Below are 18,765 nucleotides of genomic sequence, written 5' to 3' on the forward strand. Positions count from 1 at the left end.
TGGGAGCCATTTCCACTCCCTCCCCGGCCACTTGGCTCCGCTCTCAGCTGCCTCTTTGATCATGTGGTCAGTCATACCTTCCCCGATCATTTCCTCCCTTCAGAAACTGGAACTAAGCTATCAATTTTGACCTTCTTTTCCATGCCTTTTGTAGCATTAATTCCCTTGGATACTGAGTAGGATGAGGTGGAGGGTCTTCCTTCTATCTGGGGTGATCTCTGTTCGGGGGGATGAATTGAGTTAAAGCATAATGCAGTCTTTTGCATCTTTTTTTGACCCGCAGCAAGTCAGAAAGACAGCCCTAGTGGTGCGCAGAGCAGGGTTCCCAGTTTGGGCCTCTCACAAGCCCAAGCAGTGATGCTGCCTGCAGGGGCCACACAGCCCCCTCCGTGCACCTGTCAATCAGCGGCCACCAGGCTCTGGGCCTCTAGGAAGCACTAGTGGCCACAGAGGGCTGCAGGTTAAAGCAGTGGATTTTGTCATTGTTAGTGGGGATGACAGAAGTGGTGGTTTGCAAAAGTAGATTTAATATTCTTAATTTAAAAATCATAACATTTATTTTGACAGTTCAGATAACATTAAAGGAGAGTGATTTTAAATTTTTTTCCAAGGCATAGCTTTTAAACAGTTGAAAAACATTGAGTTTAAAAGAACATTTTTGATTGCTTGTGTTTTTTTTTAATGTTTGCATTTTTTTCCCATAATGCCTTAAAAAATACAAAAGCTACGAAATGCTCCCTTTTAACACATAGGTACTATTCCAGTTTCTCTTTGGACATCGGGCATAAGGCCTCACTGCCATTCACTCTGTGATCACAGCAAGAAGCATCTAGGCCCCAGTGAGCAGGTGGGATCTGATATATCAGTCTGAGAAGCTGAGCTTTATCACTAAAATTGAGCTGAAGACATCTTAATTCTGCATGTAGTCTTTCTTTTTTAATGTCAGTTGCCATCACAGAAATGCTGCTCATTCTTTTTTTCCTTACCTGCTTAGGCACAAGTAGGGAAGCCCTTTAGACTCAAGTTTAATTGAGTAAAGATATTCTCAGGCTTACATATGAAATAGCTGGATGGGGAAAAAAGGAAGTCATGGTTCTCAAAATGAGGTCCACAGACCAGCATCACCTGGAAACATGTTGGAAATGCACATCTTGGGCCTCCACACCAGACGGACTGAATGAGAATCTGGGATAGTGTGTGTGTGTTTTGCGGGGGGGGGGAAGCATTCTGTGTTAACTAGCCCCCTTGGTGAGTCTGATGCACACCCAAGTTTGAGAACTAAAGATCGAGAGAGGCATCCCTGCCCACCCGCTGTGCCTCGGGTACTGACAAATCTCCTTACCCAGGGCCTGCCCTGTACAGCTGTGCCCTCTGAGATTCGTTCAACCTTCCCCTTTGTCATACGCTCCCTCCCATGCCAAGTTTACAGTCAGAGCCAAAGACACACACCTCTGTCTTTGTTTTGCAGTTCTCCTCTGGCTGAAGCTCAGTGTCTTTTCTCATTCTTTCCATTTACTGTTCATCCAGTGACTATTTCTGGAGCATCTTCTGTGTATCAGGGACTGCCCTAACCTGAGGACACAGAGACGAACGGAACAGCCTGAAACCCTCAGAGGGCTTACCGTCTGGGGTGGGAAACCGACATTGAGAGACAATCCTGCCTTAAACAGAAACCTCGGATCCTATCCCCAGAAGTCCCCTGGTCACCTCAGTCTGTACTAATCTCTCAGACTCCCTGCTGTGAGAGCCATTCAGAATCTGGAATTGCAAACTCCCAAACAGGTACTATCTTCTGCTGTTTCTCTGGTTCTTTCTCTTCTGAGGAATCTCCCAGTGACATGTTACTCTTGATTATCTGCCCAAGCGGATTGTAGCTTTTGAGAGCAGGGTCCTTCCTAATGAAAGCGGCACAACTGCAAGCCAGGTTTAGTATCTGGAGAGTTTTATTCACTATTAAACTTCCTGGAAAACTCTGGCAGAGGAGTGTTCATTTGTATTGCTACCCTTGAGTTTTGGTCTCTATTTTCAAAACTTCGATTGCTGCAGTTACTACTTGCCAACATTTACGTTAAGCAAATCAGAATGCTGGGAGTTTCTTTCTAGCAAGCTTATTGGGGAGGGAGGGTGTTTTATCTGGAACCTTATATTAAGAGTCAGTGAATATTCAATAAAAGAGTGGCTGTGGTTAGTTCTAGGCCCCTCTGGGTGGGCAGGAAAGAGAGGGAGCACCCACCTCACTCCCCCATGTGGGGATCTATAACCAGCCCTGAAGCTCAGGGCCCCTTCTGGGCCTTTGACTGAAAGATTGGCTAGAAGACATGAGCTTTGGGGCCTGGGTCTTCTCAAGCCAAGGGAGGAGGCAAAGTGGGGCGCCAAGCCTCAGGGTGGCCTGGAAACCGACTTATCACAGGCCCCCTTTGATGAACTACAGGCTACCACCCTGGTGTCCAGGTCCACCGCCAAGGGGCTTCTCGGGCAGGAACAGCAGACACCCACTTCCCTCTTGTTAGCTTGAAGCCGCTAATGAGCTCCAGCCACTGCTCCATCCTCAGGCTGCAGCCAAGTGAGGCCTTTTAAAACGTCACCTGCCTCTCCAATGGCCTGAAGAGCTATTGCTGTCGTCTTAGCTCGCCCGAGGAAAAGGCTTCAGGCAGCCTGGCCCTCAGGTTCTTGCGAAGCTTGTCTTTTCTTTGAATTGTGTCTGCTCCAAGGTGTGGCGTTCACACAGCACCGAGTGAGGGTCCTTCTCACTTCCAGGAGCTGGAGGCCTCTTCTGAATGTGGGCAGACGGGACTCCCAACAGTGTGTTAAGCAAACTTTGGGAAAATTTTAATTTTTTACAAATTTTAAATTAAAAAAACTTTTTTTTACATTAACGTTCTAAGTAGGAATGTGGATTAGATTTTACTATGTTGTTTTTCACTCCTTTCTGTAAAAATGTAGATAGACTTCAGATTACAAGTCAGGATTGTGTGCATTTTGCAATCTTACTGGGTGTGTAGAGCAGTGTTGCCTCATAAAATGAAATAGAAAAATGAAGGCAAACCTGCTTTGAGCCATACTCTATCATGAGTCCTTATTTACACATTTGAGAAGCATCCAAGATTCGATTCGTCTTGCCTATTCGCGCTCACAGATTTTGCTTACACGATCCCTCCTCTGTCGCCTTCCAGAGAGCATTACGAATGTCTTACCAGGCTTTCCCTAAATCATTAAGATTATCACACAGCTATGACCAGCTAGATCATTCTAATTGGAAATTAGGCGCTTCTCATGTTGAAATCTCTCTGAAAAGTATCTCCATAGATCTCCCTCAGCAATGGGAATTCTGCTAAATGCCTATAGTACCACGTGCTTTTTAAATATTTAAGTTCTATGTGCTCGGTGATTATTTCTTGAGAAGTATGAGTTATTGAAAAAGCCCTGTTGTTTTTTCCTGTCAACAAGTCTTTGAAAGACAGCTCTGCATGAATGACTAAAAGAAAGGAAAAGTCTACGTTGTCTTTTCTAAGTGTTACTTCTCCAGAAAACCAGTAAAAATTTAAAGTGGCGATGAGCTTACTAATTTGTTTTGAGGTGTGTGTTTGGTTTACATTTTGGGACAGTGCTTCTCAAACTTTTTGTGATGAAGGACCATCTTGTTTGTGTTTTCCTCCTTTATGGACTGATACTTTAGTAAAACATGATAAAAATAATTACTAGAAAAATGAAATAAGAGTACAAACATGTAAAAATAGAAGCCTCATTTTAAAAAATTGTTTTTACAGAGATATAATTACTCTGTAAATCTGCTATAAAAGTATCTCTACTTACCTCATCAGGAACTAGTAACAGTTTACAGACTGGTTCCATCTATGGACCACACTTTGAGAAACACTGTTTTAGAGTGTGTGTGCATGTGCACTTGTGTACTCTGGCACACGTTTGGATGTATTGGGTACATTCAAATTATAGCATATAACGTAGATTATATAACAGCTTTATATGATAATTAAATGCATTTGGTGAGCTCTTGGGTAAGAATGGAGTTTTTCTAGAAGTGACATTAAATGCTTAAATTGTAAACAAATACAAATGGCATATATGTGAATACAGTTATCTGTTTCAAAACACAGTTGTCCGGTAATACTTCTAATGCATAAAGTAGAAAGTGTTTTGTATTGTGAAATGAAGTCACCTCTCTGATTCACACTCAAGTTTAAATGGGCACAGATACTTTAGATAGGAAATGTTCTGTGCAAAGTGTATATACAAATGAGGCTTTTAGCACTGAACAGTAGGAAATGTTTCTGTCATGTGAAGCATTAGATAAGGGAGTTGTTACTACCATACCTTCCTTGCCTCAGAGAACAGTTAATTATGGGACTGGTCTTTGGTCCTAGTGATAGACAGCCATTTTCTTAATGTTTACAAAGTGAGAGAAAGTGTTTCCTACAAGCAACTCCACATTCTTTATGAGTGTTAACAAATTCTCAAGCTGATTCTGACTTGATGGCTTGCAGCTGTCTTCATCCTCTCCTGGAGACTGAGGCACATGAAGGCAGTCACCCGGAGTGGGACTTGTGCACCAGGCTCTGTGTCCACCTGCATGCCTGTCTGCCTGGAGGGGCAGCGTGGCCTTCTTTCACAAAGCCTTGGGAGGAAGTTCTGAGAAGTTTTATTATGGTTAGCCTTATTCCTTTAGGATGAGACTCCTAATTGAAAATGATAATGAGGTGTCTGCAAAGATGTTCAGCCCCTTGAAGACCAGGCTTTGTTCCTGTGCAGGACTACCCACTTTCTGGCAGAGTGCCCAAGACAGCATAGATGCGGGATGAGTTAAAGGATTGAAGGAGGCCATTCAGTAAAACGCAAGTCGCTGGGTTTCCCTGGTGGCACAGTGGTTGAGAGTCCGCCTGCCGATGCAGGGGACACGGGTTCGTGCCCCAGTCCGGGAAGATCCCACATGCCGCAGAGCGGCTAGGCCTGTGAGCCATGGCCGCTGAGCCTGCGCGTCCGGAGGCTGTGCTCCACAACGGGAGAGGCCGTAGCAGTGAGAGGCCCACGTACCACAAAAAAAAAAAAAAAAAAAAAAAGGCAAGTCGCCTTTAGAAGAAAACCTGGATAACTACAAAGCACTTTCTCGTATGTGATGATATCAGAAAGAGTGAGTGGCCTTGAGGAGAGCATTAACACGTGCCTGTGGGTAAGTGGTGTAGGGGGGTAGGGAGCAAGCATGGGCCTGGCTTGATTAGAAGCATGTCTGCTGGTTGGAACAACGGCGTAAGGACAGCTTTCTTGATTCATTGGTTGGAAAGTGAGGTCTCTGAGTCAAAGGCTGGGGGACTTGTGATTGCTGTTTAGTTGGTAGAAGTTTTGAGATGAAGGACCACTCTCCTGAAGGCACAGACAGCTGAGGGTGTCTTCACTCAGGCCAGAGCACACAAGGAGACCTCCGAGGCTGTGCGTGTCAGGCGAGGTAGGCAGGAGTTAAAATCCAACGCGTTCCCCAGTGCTCAAGGTCTGAGATAGGAGGTCATTGTTTCTTTGAAATTCCTGCTCGAATCACAGTAGGTATTGTTTTTTGGGGTTTTTTTGTTGTTTTTTTTTGTGTGGTTTTTTTGCGGTATGCAGGCCTCTCACTGTTGTGGCCTCTCCCGTTGCGGAGCACAGGCTCCGGATGCGCAGGCTCAGCGGCCATGGCTCACGGGCCCAGCTGCTCCGTGGCATGTGGGATCTTCCCGGACCGGGGCACGAACCCGTGTGCCCTGCATCGGCAGGCGGACTCTCAACCACTGCGTCACCAGGGAAGCCCTAGGTATTGTTTTAAGAAATGTGTCGAGTACCCAAACAGCAATGCTTATAATCAGAGCAAATTTCTTTTAAATTAGTCCAGTTGCACAGGCATGGCTGCATGCGATGAAATTGAGCCACGGGAAAACTTGGGCTGGGCAATCCACCTTCCTCCACTTGATTCTGGACGGAAAAGCAGTGGCAGCTCAATCACTGTGGTCATTTAACACAGTCCAAGCACTTCGCCACATGTCACCAAACAGGCAGAAAGGCTCTATGTGTGATGAGGAAGGAAACGGCGTTTTGAAAGCACACGCAGTTCTACCAAAATGGTACATATTCCCTTTTCTCCAACTGGGTTCTTTTCATCGTTCTAGGTGTGTTCAAGCTGTAATCTATGATACCTTTACCTGTTTAGGTCATAGTATTGTCAGTGTTCTCTTGGGCTTTAAAAATAGATCTGTTTGGGGGAGGGAAGTTGAACCTGCGTGGTAACGCCATAGGCATGCGAACGCAAGCCCACGAGCACAAAGTCAAAATCACGGTTTCCATGGTAACGTTTAACTTGTCTGTGTTGTACACATTTCTCAAGAAATACATTCAACAGACTACCCAGTGATAAAAATTGCTCCACTGGCACACAAAGGTAGATTTCCCAGTGAATTCTTCTGTTGTAACCAACCCTGGGCAGGGAACTCAAGTCCGAGTCCTGACCTCTGAATCCGCGTCTTTTTTGACGGTGGAAATTCTTTTTTCTGGGATTGATTCCATCTCCTTCCTTTCTCCTTGGCAGATATATGTTGGGGAAAGGAGGAAAACGGAAGTTTGACGAGCATGAAGATGGGCTGGAAGGCAAAATCGTGTCCCCCTCCGACGGTCCGTCCAAGGTGTCTTACACCTTACAGCGCCAGACTATCTTCAACATTTCCCTTATGAAACTCTACAACCACAGGCCCCTCACAGAGCCCAGCTTGCAAAAGACCGTGCTGATCAACAACATGTTGAGGCGGATCCAGGAGGAGCTGAAGCAGGAGGGCAGCCTGAGGCCCGCGTTCCCCGCCTCTTCGCCGCCCGCCGACCCGCTGGGCTCCAGCTACCGGGAGGCGCCGCCTGCCTTCAGCCACCCCGCGCCCTCGCCCTGCGAGCTGGGCGGCGCTGCGCCCCTGGAGGCCTGCCTCACCCCCGCCTCACTGCTCGAGGACGACCAGGACACGTTTTGCACTTCCCCGGCCGCGCAGCCTGCGGCCCCCGCCAGACTCGCCCCTCCTGCCCTCCCGCCGGAAAAGGACAGCTTCTCCTCCGCCCTGGACGAGATCGAGGAGCTCTGTCCCACATCTACCTCCATGGAGGCCGCGGAGGCCACCACCGACGACCCGAAAGGGGACTCCGGCGGGCCCGGCGCGCAGAGACCCGAGGGGCTCCAGGACGGCCGGCCCGACGACCCGAAACTGATGGACTCCCTGCCCGGCAACTTTGAGATCACCACGTCCACGGGCTTCCTGACAGACTTGACCCTGGACGACATCCTGTTTGCCGACATTGACACGTCCATGTACGACTTTGACCCCTGCACGTCCGCGTCGGGGACGTCCTCAAAAATGTCCCCCGTGTCGGCCGACGACCTCCTCAAGACGCTGGCCCCCTACAGCAGCCAGCCCGTCGCCCCGAGCCAGCCTTTCAAGATGGACCTCACAGAGCTGGACCACATCATGGAGGTGCTGGTCGGGTCCTGAGCCCCGGGGCCCATCGCCTGCACCCCGCACCCCGACAGCTCTCCGCACTGTGCATGTACCCTTGCTTGCCTTTTTCTGAGAAAAAGAACATTCTACAAAAGGATCACACTAGTTTTTGCTTTGAGCAGAGTTGGAGTGCCTTCATCCAAGTATGACCACTTTTAATATGCTTTTTTGAGTGGTTCCTCAGAGACCTAGTACCCGGGAATAGGAAAGAATACATTTGAAGACAATGTCGCTATGTGGAATGACAAAAATAAACAGTTCAAGTGAAGCACAAGGAATAAGTTGGAAAAGCTGTAAATTGCATGTGCATATTTGTCTATTTTTTCTATAAGTTTTATTGCAAGAGGTAAAAAAAGAAAATATATATATATATTATTTAGATAATCTCAGTACCTTTTCCGGCATTTTCGCCCTGTATAGGTTGACTTGGCAATTCAGCCTTTTTAGAGGCATTAACTACTCCTCGTAAGTGTTGCATTTACATGGCTGTTTAGAAACTGCTGCCCAAATTTATTTTATATTTTTGTACAGATTCCGCAGTTTATGATATTGTTTTTCTAAAAACAAATGCTGTTTATACATATGAGATAGCTATTTTGATAGGATTTGCTCACATAGTTCCTGCAAACTTCAGATGTACAAGTTGCACTTGTACTTTTATAGAGTTGTAATGTTTTATATGTGTTTGGTGCAAAGAGAAAATTGGATCAAATCAATCCGCAGTTGATGTCCCCAGATGTGCGCACGCACACAGACAGACACACACACACACACACACACACACACGCAGCGCTTTAAGAAGGGCCAGGAGATATCACACCCAAATTTCACAAGCACCGACCCCCTGGCATGAACACCCGCCAGCACTGTGACTTCCAAAGCCTGAGCCACGTCTGCTCATCAAACTTGCATTAAGCAGTTGGCGGGAGGTGGCCATGGAGCTCGGGGTTTAAGTGATGGTTCTCTTTAGCTCTCTCTCTGGAGGGGAAGGCTACCAAGTACTCATTGTATTTATGCCAAGTCTGCGCTTTTAATTGTTTTTATTTTTTTAAACAAAACCCCAGATCTTTCCCTTTTTGGCATAATTTTTATGAAGACCTGAAATTTTACACACGAACAAAATTTTATGAAAAGCAACTGACCTCTTCATGGAACTAAACCCTGTTGCGACGCTTAGGGCTCGTCAAGAAGGAACTCTCCCCCAGAAGGCATCCATCATGTCGCTCTGTTGTCTTTTCCTGCTTCCCTTCCTTAGAGCTTTCTTTCCCTCTGTTGCTAAGTGCTGAAAATGGCATCTTCACGATCACCACAGTGCGCCCAGCTCTCCTGGGCCCAGCCTAGAATGCAGTCTTGTCACACGCATGGCTCCTGAACCTGGAGTTGGTCCCATTACGTCACGGCCCCCGATCTGGTTGCTTTCTTAAACCAGCTGCTTTAACTACACTTTACAAGGCTGTTTTACCCAAATACACAGATAGGACTTTCTATGCATGTTCTCCTCCTCCCCCATTGCCATCCTCTCTCTGCCAGGAGAACTTGAGAACTAGCTTTTTATTCCTAGCGGTGTACATTTAATTTTAAAGCGTTTGCAATGTATCATGCTTGTTGCCGAAATTGTTAATGGCCTTTCCGTTTCAGTTTTTTCTTTCTTCCAATGGTACTCTAGCTGGTTACAACCTATATTGTTGAAATGCAGGTGGCTTCTTTAGGAATAACTTTTATATTTATTTAAGAATTTTTAAATTATGGGATTTGTGTTGTTGTTGTTGTCTTTGTTGTTGGTCATTTGTCAATATTCAGTCACCAATTCTGCTCACTTCTTGCCATGGATAAAATTGAGTCTTTCTGGCCAATTAAAAAAGACAGCTTTATAAAATGGCACTTTAAACAAGCCATAGATAGTTTTATTTTTATAATACACATGGCAAAGCAAATACAAAAACATTTTGATGAAGGAACTGCTCATCTAAGCAAAAGATTCGTGTATGATATTAAATCTTTCTACGTTCTGAATTACCCCCCCCACCCCCTCCCGCCAACTTGAATGTGTTTTTAAAGGCTAATTATCAACTCAAGACGAGCAGTGAGAAACCGATCAAACTGCACTGTTCTCCAGCAAGCACCCTCCACCGGACACCTCTTACTACTGCAGATGTGTCTGTCATTCCCTTTGATAGGACCAGGGACCATGTAGTTAAGGTGAGGGTTGTTGTAGATGCTTCCGGTGTCACCATGCCTGTCCGCTTGAAGGGCTTCCTTTTCCTGTAGAGAACAAGTCCGCCCAGACTCCATGCTTCTGCTAACTCAAGGACCTGGCAGACTCTCCACATGCCGCCCGCATACACATACGTGTACATGCACAATAGTGTTGATTATTCCGGACAATAACAGGGTAAGGAGGCTGATTTGCCATTGTTAAAAACTGATTGATAGTAACTTAGAACAACTGTACTTCGGTTGGATTAGCAAATCGTGTGTTTAAACAAATCCCATATGTTGGGCAGCAGTTCAAATAAGCACAGCGAAGTGTTGCCCACACGTGGTTCTCTGACTCTCCCGCATTTGTAAGGCTGGGCTTCAGGATCAAAAACAAAAACCCCCAACAGCAGCACGCAAATGCTTTTTAATTCTCTGGACACCCTCACCGTAAATTCTTGATATTCAAGGTCTAATGAGGAAGACGTGGGGAATTAGTGGCCCTTTTTCAAAAGAACAAAACCATCAAGTGTTTCAGTTATCTTTGTGTCTTATTTTTACAAAGTGATGTCCCGACAGGGAAGAACGTGAGCCTGTGTGTGATCTCCAAGTCCCAGCTTGAGTGTGGGACGTGCTTCCAGATGCCACCTGGCAGCAGTGCCTTCCCGTTTCTAAAGGACATCCTGGGGCATTCAGAGTCAGGCAGGCAGTTTGAGGTGCCTTTACGAGAGGGACAGAGAGACATGCTGGGTGGGGCTGGGAGAGGACAATTATTGACAGTGATGTGCAATGAAGTGACAAGATGAGAGCAGAATAATAAGAGCTTTGAATTTGAAGTGATTTTTTTTCATAAGTTATTTATTCCTTTTTTTCTGTGTAAATATATTTATTTTACTGTGGAGCTCTAACAACATCTGGATCGTAACATGTGCAGAATGTATGTAGGAATTTATTCTCCTGTAGGAATGTCAATCTGTATTAAAAGGGGGTCCGAGCCAGACCCCTGGGTCTTCTCATCGTATGCACAGTCCACGTTCATTTTTACTCTCTCCTCTAATATGGGTCGATTTGAAATATGCAAAAGGTATGGATGAGGAATGTTTTAATACCTCCAAATTTTTAAGAAAATCAAGCATCAAAGGGTTGATATTTTTTAAAGTTTTTTTAGTCGCACTTTCTCTCTTTATGACAGAAGGGGCATCCACACCGACGCCCTCGCTCACACCAAAGGGTGAGAACTAGCCACAGCCGCCTCCACCGGAGTGTCTTTCTCAATTGTGCTGTTTATTGCCATAGCCCCTTGGAGTGTCCCAGCTGCCCTGAGATCGATCAAGGAAATTTCTTAAATAAATAAACTCCAAAGAGCCAAAGTGTCAACTTACGGATCATTTTTAAAGCTTAAATTTATTAACCACCTTTGTGGTAAACAATGAATTATGAATCCGCAGGGCAGCCTTCTCAAATGACAGGTGCAAAAAATAATAATAATAATAAGAGAGAGAGAGAGACTCTACTTTGTGCAGCGATTGTTATTCTCTGTGTGAACTGTCTTAATTTCAAAATCTTGCTGTTACAAATTGGACCTTTATATAGCTTTCTGAAAATAATTGAAAAGAGCATATTTAACCTATTTTGGCTGGAAATGGTTGACTTCCAGTAACTGCCAATGGCAGTGAGGTGTGTGCGTCCTGCTTATGTACAGTTGTTTTCAGGGCTTCTAAGAATGAGTCTGAATGGTTCTTGAAAATTAGCCAGGATCAAATGCTCTTGCAAACAAAGCCTATAAAAATTTTGGACGTCTTTTGGGGATAACAAGTTTGGAAGGGAAGTCGGTCCATACGAGCAAACAACCAAGATTTGGAAAAGATGTACATAGTGACATGTTTGGTGCATGGTTTTTGAGGAGGGCTTTTGTCAAACAGGAGGTGTAACCTTTCCCCCACAGACCTGAGAGCTGTGCCTTTTCTATGCAATATTACTAGACGTTACATCGGAACCCAGATGGTTGTATTCACATGTAGGTTTGGGCTGTAATCTAAACAATTGGACAGATTAAATGTACATGGAAATGAGCAGTCTTACTTTTGTAGTTTTATATTATACAATAAACAGTTAAAAGCTGAGAGAGGCGTGTTTGCAGCTTCCTTCTGCCCGGAGCACAGCCAGCTCCTGTGTCACAGGCTGCCCACGTCAGGGAACGGTCTGCCCGCGGCTTCTGCTGGAGTCCGTGCTGTCACCCGCCCCCTGTCTCTCAGGAGCACTCTTCTCGGTTCTCCCCCTGCCTCTCAGGCCCTTCTCGGACCTCCTCCCCCAACTCTCACGAAACATTGGGGGTTTTCTTTTTCCAGCTCTTTGCTGAGCCTCCACTCCTGCTTGCTTTCCCGAGGGATCCTAATCCACTCAGGACTCTGAAAACATATTTCCAGCCCCTACCTCTCTCCCAGGCTCTGGACTTGGTATCTGCCAAGCTTTGCCATCTCACGCTCAGTGGGTCTAAACCAGCCTCGTTCCCCCCACGGGGCTGGGCCTTCCCCTTCGGGCCTCTCTTCAGCCTCATCACCCTTCTCCCAGGTGTGATTCCACCGCCTCCTTTCCGAACTTAGCACAGCTTCCGCAGCTCGGACCCTCTTCCCCCCTCGCCGCCGGTTGCTGCATCTGCTTCCTATCTGCTCTTCGCTGCCACCTGCTTGTTTCTCTAACAGCCTTGTTGCCCCCCACTGGTATTCCACAGCACCGGTGGTTCACGAATTTGTTGCACCTCCTCCAGCAGCCCGCCTCCCATTTCCACAGTGCGGATCCCCACCCCTCCCACCATCTTCCAAAGGGTCGTGGAGGAGATCCTGTGGAATCTCCTTGACAGCGGGGCCGTCTCTGAGGGCATCGTGTGATCTAGCCTCACCTCCAGGCAGTTCTGGGCCACGATACTAGCTGGTGAGGGAATGGGGCTGGAAAACGAGGGTTCCGATCAATCAGCAGTGGAATATGGTGGCAGAGGGGGGAGCGTTGGGGAGGTATTATAGGTTGAATTGTGTCCTCCGAAAAAGATCTGTTGAAGGTCTAACCCCCAAGACCTCAGAATGTGACCTTAATTCAGAAATAGGGTCTTTACAGAGAAGTTAAAATGAGGTTACTCGGGTGGGTCTTAATCCAATGACTAGTGTCCTGATTAAAAAAAAAAAAGGTGGGGGGGCAGAGATTTTGACACATACAAGCACAGAGAACACCATGTGAAGATGAAGGCAGAGATCAGGGTAATATGTCTACACGCCAAGGAACACCAAAGACCGCCAGCAAACCACCAGAAGCTGGGGTAGCAGCATGAACAGATTTCTTCCTCAGCCCTCAGAAGGCACCAACCCTGCTGACACCTCTGTTTCTGACTTTTGGCCGCCAGAACAATCTATTCCTATGGCTTAAGCCGCTCTGTGGTACTTTGTTACGGCAGCCCTAGCAGACTACCACGGGGGAGAACAGGCTGAGTTCAATCAAGACATCCCGATGGACATGCTCATTAGGCCGCTAGAAATAAGAGGCTGTTGCTCAGTGGAGAGGTTTGTCTCTGGAATATGAGCACCTGCTATTAATTAGAGATAGAGCTTTGGCGACTCATTCAATCTCTGTGCTTGTGAGGACGAGATACAGTCATGGCTCCTAAATCTCTTTGAACACGTGGACGGTGCAATAAAAGTGCAAGCTGTGGATGTTCTCTCTCCTCACATGCCTCCAACTGCACCTAGTGCAGAGTAGGCACTCAATACATTTGTTTAATTTAAAAAAAAGAAAAAAACAAACCCTGTGGTTCCTGCTTCTCTACAGCAGGAGAGAAGCACAGAGCGTGGTCTTCCTTGTCTGGGCCCCAGGCCCACTCCCGTCCGGCCCTCTGGACGGCCCCATTGCCAGCACACTGCATGCCCTTGCTTGTGCCCGCAGTTCAGCTTGTAGATATTCTACCCATCACTCCCAGGCCGAGCTCAAGTGTCTGTCCATGAAGCCTCCTCCTCGGGAAAGGCACTTAGCAAGCCTTGCCATGTCTCTGGCTAGCTGTGCAACTTTGTTTCCTGTGCTACCCCCGCCGCTGCTGCTCTTCAGAGAGCAGTTCAAAGAGATTTAGGAGCCATGACTTTATCTCGGGATGTTCACCTTTGTCAGAGGTCGGCAAACTTCGGCCCTTGGGCCAAATCCTGCCCACTGCCTGTTTGTGTGAATTTTATTGGAACACGGCCGCATTCATTTATGTGTGTATTATCTATGGCTGCTGTCCTACTACAGTGACACAGAGACCATAAGGCCCTCAAAGTCTAAAATGTTTGCTCTTTGGCCTTAAACAGAAACAGTTTACCAAACCTTGATCTTTGCAAACCATGCAATGCTTAGAACAGGGTCTGACCATAGTTGAGACCAGGCCAGACTTGCTGTGCTCAGGGGCTTACACAGACTGGGACGTCTGGAGAGGGGTCTGGAAAGTGAGTACAGTACAGAGGTGAGGGCAGGGATCCCAAGGACAAAGAATGCGAGGTGGGGATGCGAGGGTCCGAGAGGGCGGAGGAGGCAGAAAAGCCCCGCAAGGATGGACATCTTCAGAGCGCTTAACACCTAGGAAGGAAAGGGCCCCGTTTTACAGGTGTGAAAGCTGAAACACAGAGAGGGGAAGTGATTCTTGTTTAAGGCAAGAGAGCATAGCACAGAGGTTCAGAGTTTGGCTCTGTAACTGGACCACCTGAGTTTGAATCCTGGCTCCATCACTGATAGCCTGTAACCTTGGGCAAGTCCCCGAACCTCTCTATGCCTCAGCTTTCTCATCTATTAGATGAGGGTAGTAATTGAGCTTATCTCATGCAATGATAGGGATTAAAGGAGTCCATACATGTAAAGCACTTATAACAGTTCTAGGGAATTAAAAAAAGAAGTCCACAAATGTTGGCTCTAGCTAACCTGAGAGTGGCAAGGCTAAAATCCAGGCCTCCACTTGGTGTGGGGTTTTAGGTTGGGCCATTAAGCAAACCTGGGGCATCTTAACGCTGAAGGCACGTTTTGTGGGACCACCACCATTTCCTAACACCACGCTTGTGGTCATGACTCTCAGCTGTGTATTTACTGAGGACACTGTGCTCCAAGCTTGTGTGGCAGTCTGGGGTCCCAGAGTCCCTATTGTCTCCTCTGTCTTTGCTTTTAATGTATGTTTGCTCCTCCGGGAAAGGAATCTTAACTGAATGGGGAGATTCAGGATTACCACTTCCCGAGCACTCACACGAGCCAGACACCACCACTAAGTGCCATGTACAGGATCTCGTGGGCTCTGCCTGAGCCCTTTGAGGTTTATCTTACCACCTCTGCTTTACAGAGGACAGAGTCCAGACTCAGAGAGGCTAAGCAACCGCCCAAAGGTCACACAGCTGGCACGTGGCAGAGCTGGGATCGCAGGCCAGGCCTCGCTGACCCTTATAACCCCTTCAGCACACTGTCCCGTCACCCGTCCTCACTGCTGGTGTCATCCAAGTCTACCTGCAGGCTGCCGGCTGGAGGCTGAGCAGGTGTCCCAATCCAAGCTTCACCTCTGTCACTTGCCTGACCTTGGACAAGCCACTTCACCCCTCTCTTCTCCACAGGGGTACGGCTCCCTTCTGGCACACTGAAGCATTAGCCAGAGGGACAAGAGAGGAAGATGCCCCAGTGGGGCCAGCAGTGAACCAGGAGCTGGGACTGCTCTTACAGGGCTGAAGTCTCTGTGTGACCTTGGGTCGGCTACTTCCCCTCTCAGGGACTCAGTTGGCTGGGTGGCAAAGGAAGGAGGCACATGCATGCCACATGCTTCGGGCCATGGTTCTTCTTGGCTGCAAGCTGGAAGCATGAGGGCCTCCGCCAGCATCTCTGGGCACGAAGCCCTAGGCCTCGGGATCTTACAGAATCGCTCAGGTGGGAGGAGAGCTGCTGCTCTAAGTCCTGCAGTGCCAACCTTCCCGGCTTCTGTTGTGCAAGACCCGGAAGGCACACACACCATTCCTGGAGCTGGGAATCCCCATGTGGCAGGCTGACTGCCCCAGTCCCACAGCCCGGCCCTGCTTCCCTCCCTCCCTCCCTCCCTCCCCGGCGGCGGGGAAGCCAAGCTGCCAGCTGCTAGCAAGGCCTATTGTTCAGCAGTGACAAGAAATGGCTGCAGGGGCCCAGACCCAGGAAGGGCTGGAGACAGAAAGGGGGAGGGGCGGGCCGAGCTGGGGAAATGTCTTCGAGGGGGCTTGGCCTGGCTGCCTGGAGAAGCTGGAGCACAAACACCCCCAGCAGACTTTTTCACACTTGTCTTCCCGGGATGTCGTCACTGGAGGATGTGCGTGTCACTGTTTTTGTGTGTTAGTGTTACCGCGTCAGGCTGCCTCTAGAAAAGGATTTATGGTCACTTGTCTCCCAGCTGAGTGCTGAAAACAGTGCCAGGTGGCCAAGTGTTTTGAAAATGGTGTTGTTCGAAGTCAGTCTAATCCACGCGCTCATGGGAAATACCGCCTTCCTGGGCCTGGAGACGTTCCAGGGATCCTGGACATTTGTGTATAGCTTAATGGTGTAGGAAGCATTTCACATACATTCGTGCTGTTTGATTCTCAGGACGACTCTGGAGGGGGTGGCGATGGAGGGAGGCTGAGCTTGCTTGGGGAAACTGAGGCACACAGAGAGGCAGGGCTGCAGACCCAGGCTCTGGACGCCTACATTTACTACCTTCTGGTGCTTCAGAGCTTAAAGAAACTGGCCAGAAACTTCGTTATGAAAAATAATGGTCAACAGCCAGCCATGGAGCTAGAAGTTACAAATCCCTTGGAGCTTTGTAACAGACTCATTGGGAACTGAAGTTATTCAGAGCTTCTGTTCTGTCCTTTCTAGTGCAGTAGCAGGGCCCTGAGCTGGGGAGGGCTTAGGAAAAATGAGGTTATAGGGCAGGACTGGTCAGGGAAGGAGGTGGGAGTTTAAGTTCAATGGGAAGTTGCTGGAGGGCCAGGAAGTGGCCTGATTCATGTTTAGAATGAATTTGAAATTTGAAATTAAAAACATGAAACCATTCACATTAGCACTACATACTTAGGTATGAATCTAACAAAATATGTACAAAACTGATATGAGGAAAACTACAAAGCACTGATGAAACAAATCACAGAAGATCTAAATAAATGGAGAGATATTCCATGTTCATGGAGAGGAAGAATCAATACTCTTTAGAGGTCAGCTCTTCCCAACTTGACCTATAGATTCAACACAGTCCCAGTCAAAATCCCAGCAACTTAGTTTGTGGACAGTGACAAACTGATCCTAGAGTTTACGTAGAGAGGCAAAAGACCCAGAACAGTCAACACAATATTAAAGGAGAAAAACAAAGTTGGAGGACTAACTACCTAACTTCCAGACTTACTATAAAGCTACAGCAATCAAGACAGAAAGCACAGTATAGAAAAAAGAATAAACAAATAGATAAACGGAATAGAATAGAGTGCCCAGAAGTAGACACACACAAATACAGTCAACTAATCTTTGACAAAGGAGCAAAGGCAATTCGGTGGACACAGGATAGTATTTTCAACAAATGGTGCTGGAACAACTGGCCATTCACACACACACGCACACACACTGAAAGAATCTAGACAAAGGCCTTATACTCTTCACCAAAATTAACTCAAAAGAGATCACAGACTTACATGTAACATGCGAAACTGTTTAAAACTTCTACAAGAAAACACAGGAGATAATCTAGGTGATCTTGCATTTGGTGATGACTTTTTAGATAAAACACCAAAAGTTTGACCCATGAAAATTATAAATTGGACCTTATTAAAACTTAACATCTCTGCTCTGCGAAAGACACTATTAGGAGAATGAAAAGAAGCCACAGACTGGGAGAAAATCTTAGTAAAACAAAGTAAACAGACCAAGTCCAATTAAAAATGAGCAAAAGATCTGAACAGATACCTCACCAAAGAAGATATACAGATAACAAGTAAGCACATGAAAAGATGGTCAACATCATATGTAATTAGGGAATTGTAAATTAAAACAATAATGAGATACCACCACACACCCCAAAACACTGACAACACCAAATGTTGGTGAAGATGTGGAGCAACAGGAACTCTCATTCATTCTTGGTGAGAATGCAAAATGGTACACTTTGGAAGACAGTTTGGCAGTTTCTTACAAAGCTAAGAATACTCTTACCATATGATCCAGCAATCATGCTCATAGATATTTATCCAAACAAGTTGAAATATAATGTCCAAACAAAAATTCGGCACACAAATATTTATAGCGGCTTTATTCGTAACTGCCAGAAACTGGAAGCAACCAAGATGTCCTTCAATAGGTGAATGGATAAACAAAACGTCGTTTATTGATGCCGAAAGCTCAGCCTCTCTGTACATCAGTGCCGAATCAACTCTCTGAGACAGAGTTTTGGGTGAAGCACCCCAAGCTCTGGTCTGCCTCAGGACCTTTGCATTTACTGTTCCCTTCCCCTCTATCTTTGTATTTCATTGAACCCTATGAAATGACTATTTTTGTAGATTAAAAAAAGGTTAAATATCAGGATTCCTAATATATCTTATTCCTTCTCATCCTCCAAATCTCAGCTCAGATGCCTCCTCCTCAGAGTGGCCCTGCCTGACCATCCCACTCCCAAGTAGGCGTATCACTCTGTTTTATTTTCTTGGTAGCATTTATTACCATGTGAGGTTATCTCATTTATTTGTTTGCCTTCTTCTTCTCCTTCTTCTCCTCCTCCTCCTCCTTCCTCCTTCCTCTTCTTCTTCTTCTTCTTTTTCTTCTTCCTTTTTTTCTCTCCTGTAGTATATAAACCTCCTGACCGTAGGGACCTTGTCTTGGTCAATAAGCTTCTCAGAGAACAGATGGTCTGGGGACCCCAGATAATTGTACCACCCTAGGGAGGGGGAAGCTACCCCACTGCCCCTGAAATTTGACTGATGTCATATTTCCAGCCAGCTCTCTGGTTGGGAACAGAGCCTGATTTACCTGACAGAACAATAGCGAAACATGATATTTTCCCCTTATGTGTTGAGGGCCAAGTTCA

The 18,765-nt window shown here is 46.6% G+C and overlaps 1 protein-coding gene across 3 annotated transcripts in view; it reads left to right on the forward strand.

Moving 5' to 3' along the window:
- The window catches only part of SERTAD2 (SERTA domain containing 2), a 114,606-nt gene extending 102,783 nt beyond the window's left edge, over positions 1–11,823 (forward strand). For 2 of the 3 annotated variants that reach the window (XM_081254959.1, XM_081254958.1), the window contains exon 2: positions 6,566–11,823. In XM_081254959.1, the coding sequence (XP_081111085.1) occupies positions 6,570–7,505 (936 nt within the window). In that variant the 5' untranslated portion in view covers positions 6,566–6,569 and the 3' untranslated portion in view covers positions 7,506–11,823. Of the gene's footprint in view, positions 1–1,558; positions 1,783–6,565 lie in introns of those variants that run through there. The other variant, XM_081254960.1, reaches the window with a different exon arrangement.
- Positions 11,824–18,765: the final 6,942 nt, after the last annotated feature.

This window comes from Mesoplodon bidens, assembly GCF_964165515.1.
Source record: "Mesoplodon bidens genome assembly, chromosome: 14".
Lineage (NCBI taxonomy): Eukaryota > Metazoa > Chordata > Mammalia > Artiodactyla > Ziphiidae > Mesoplodon > Mesoplodon bidens.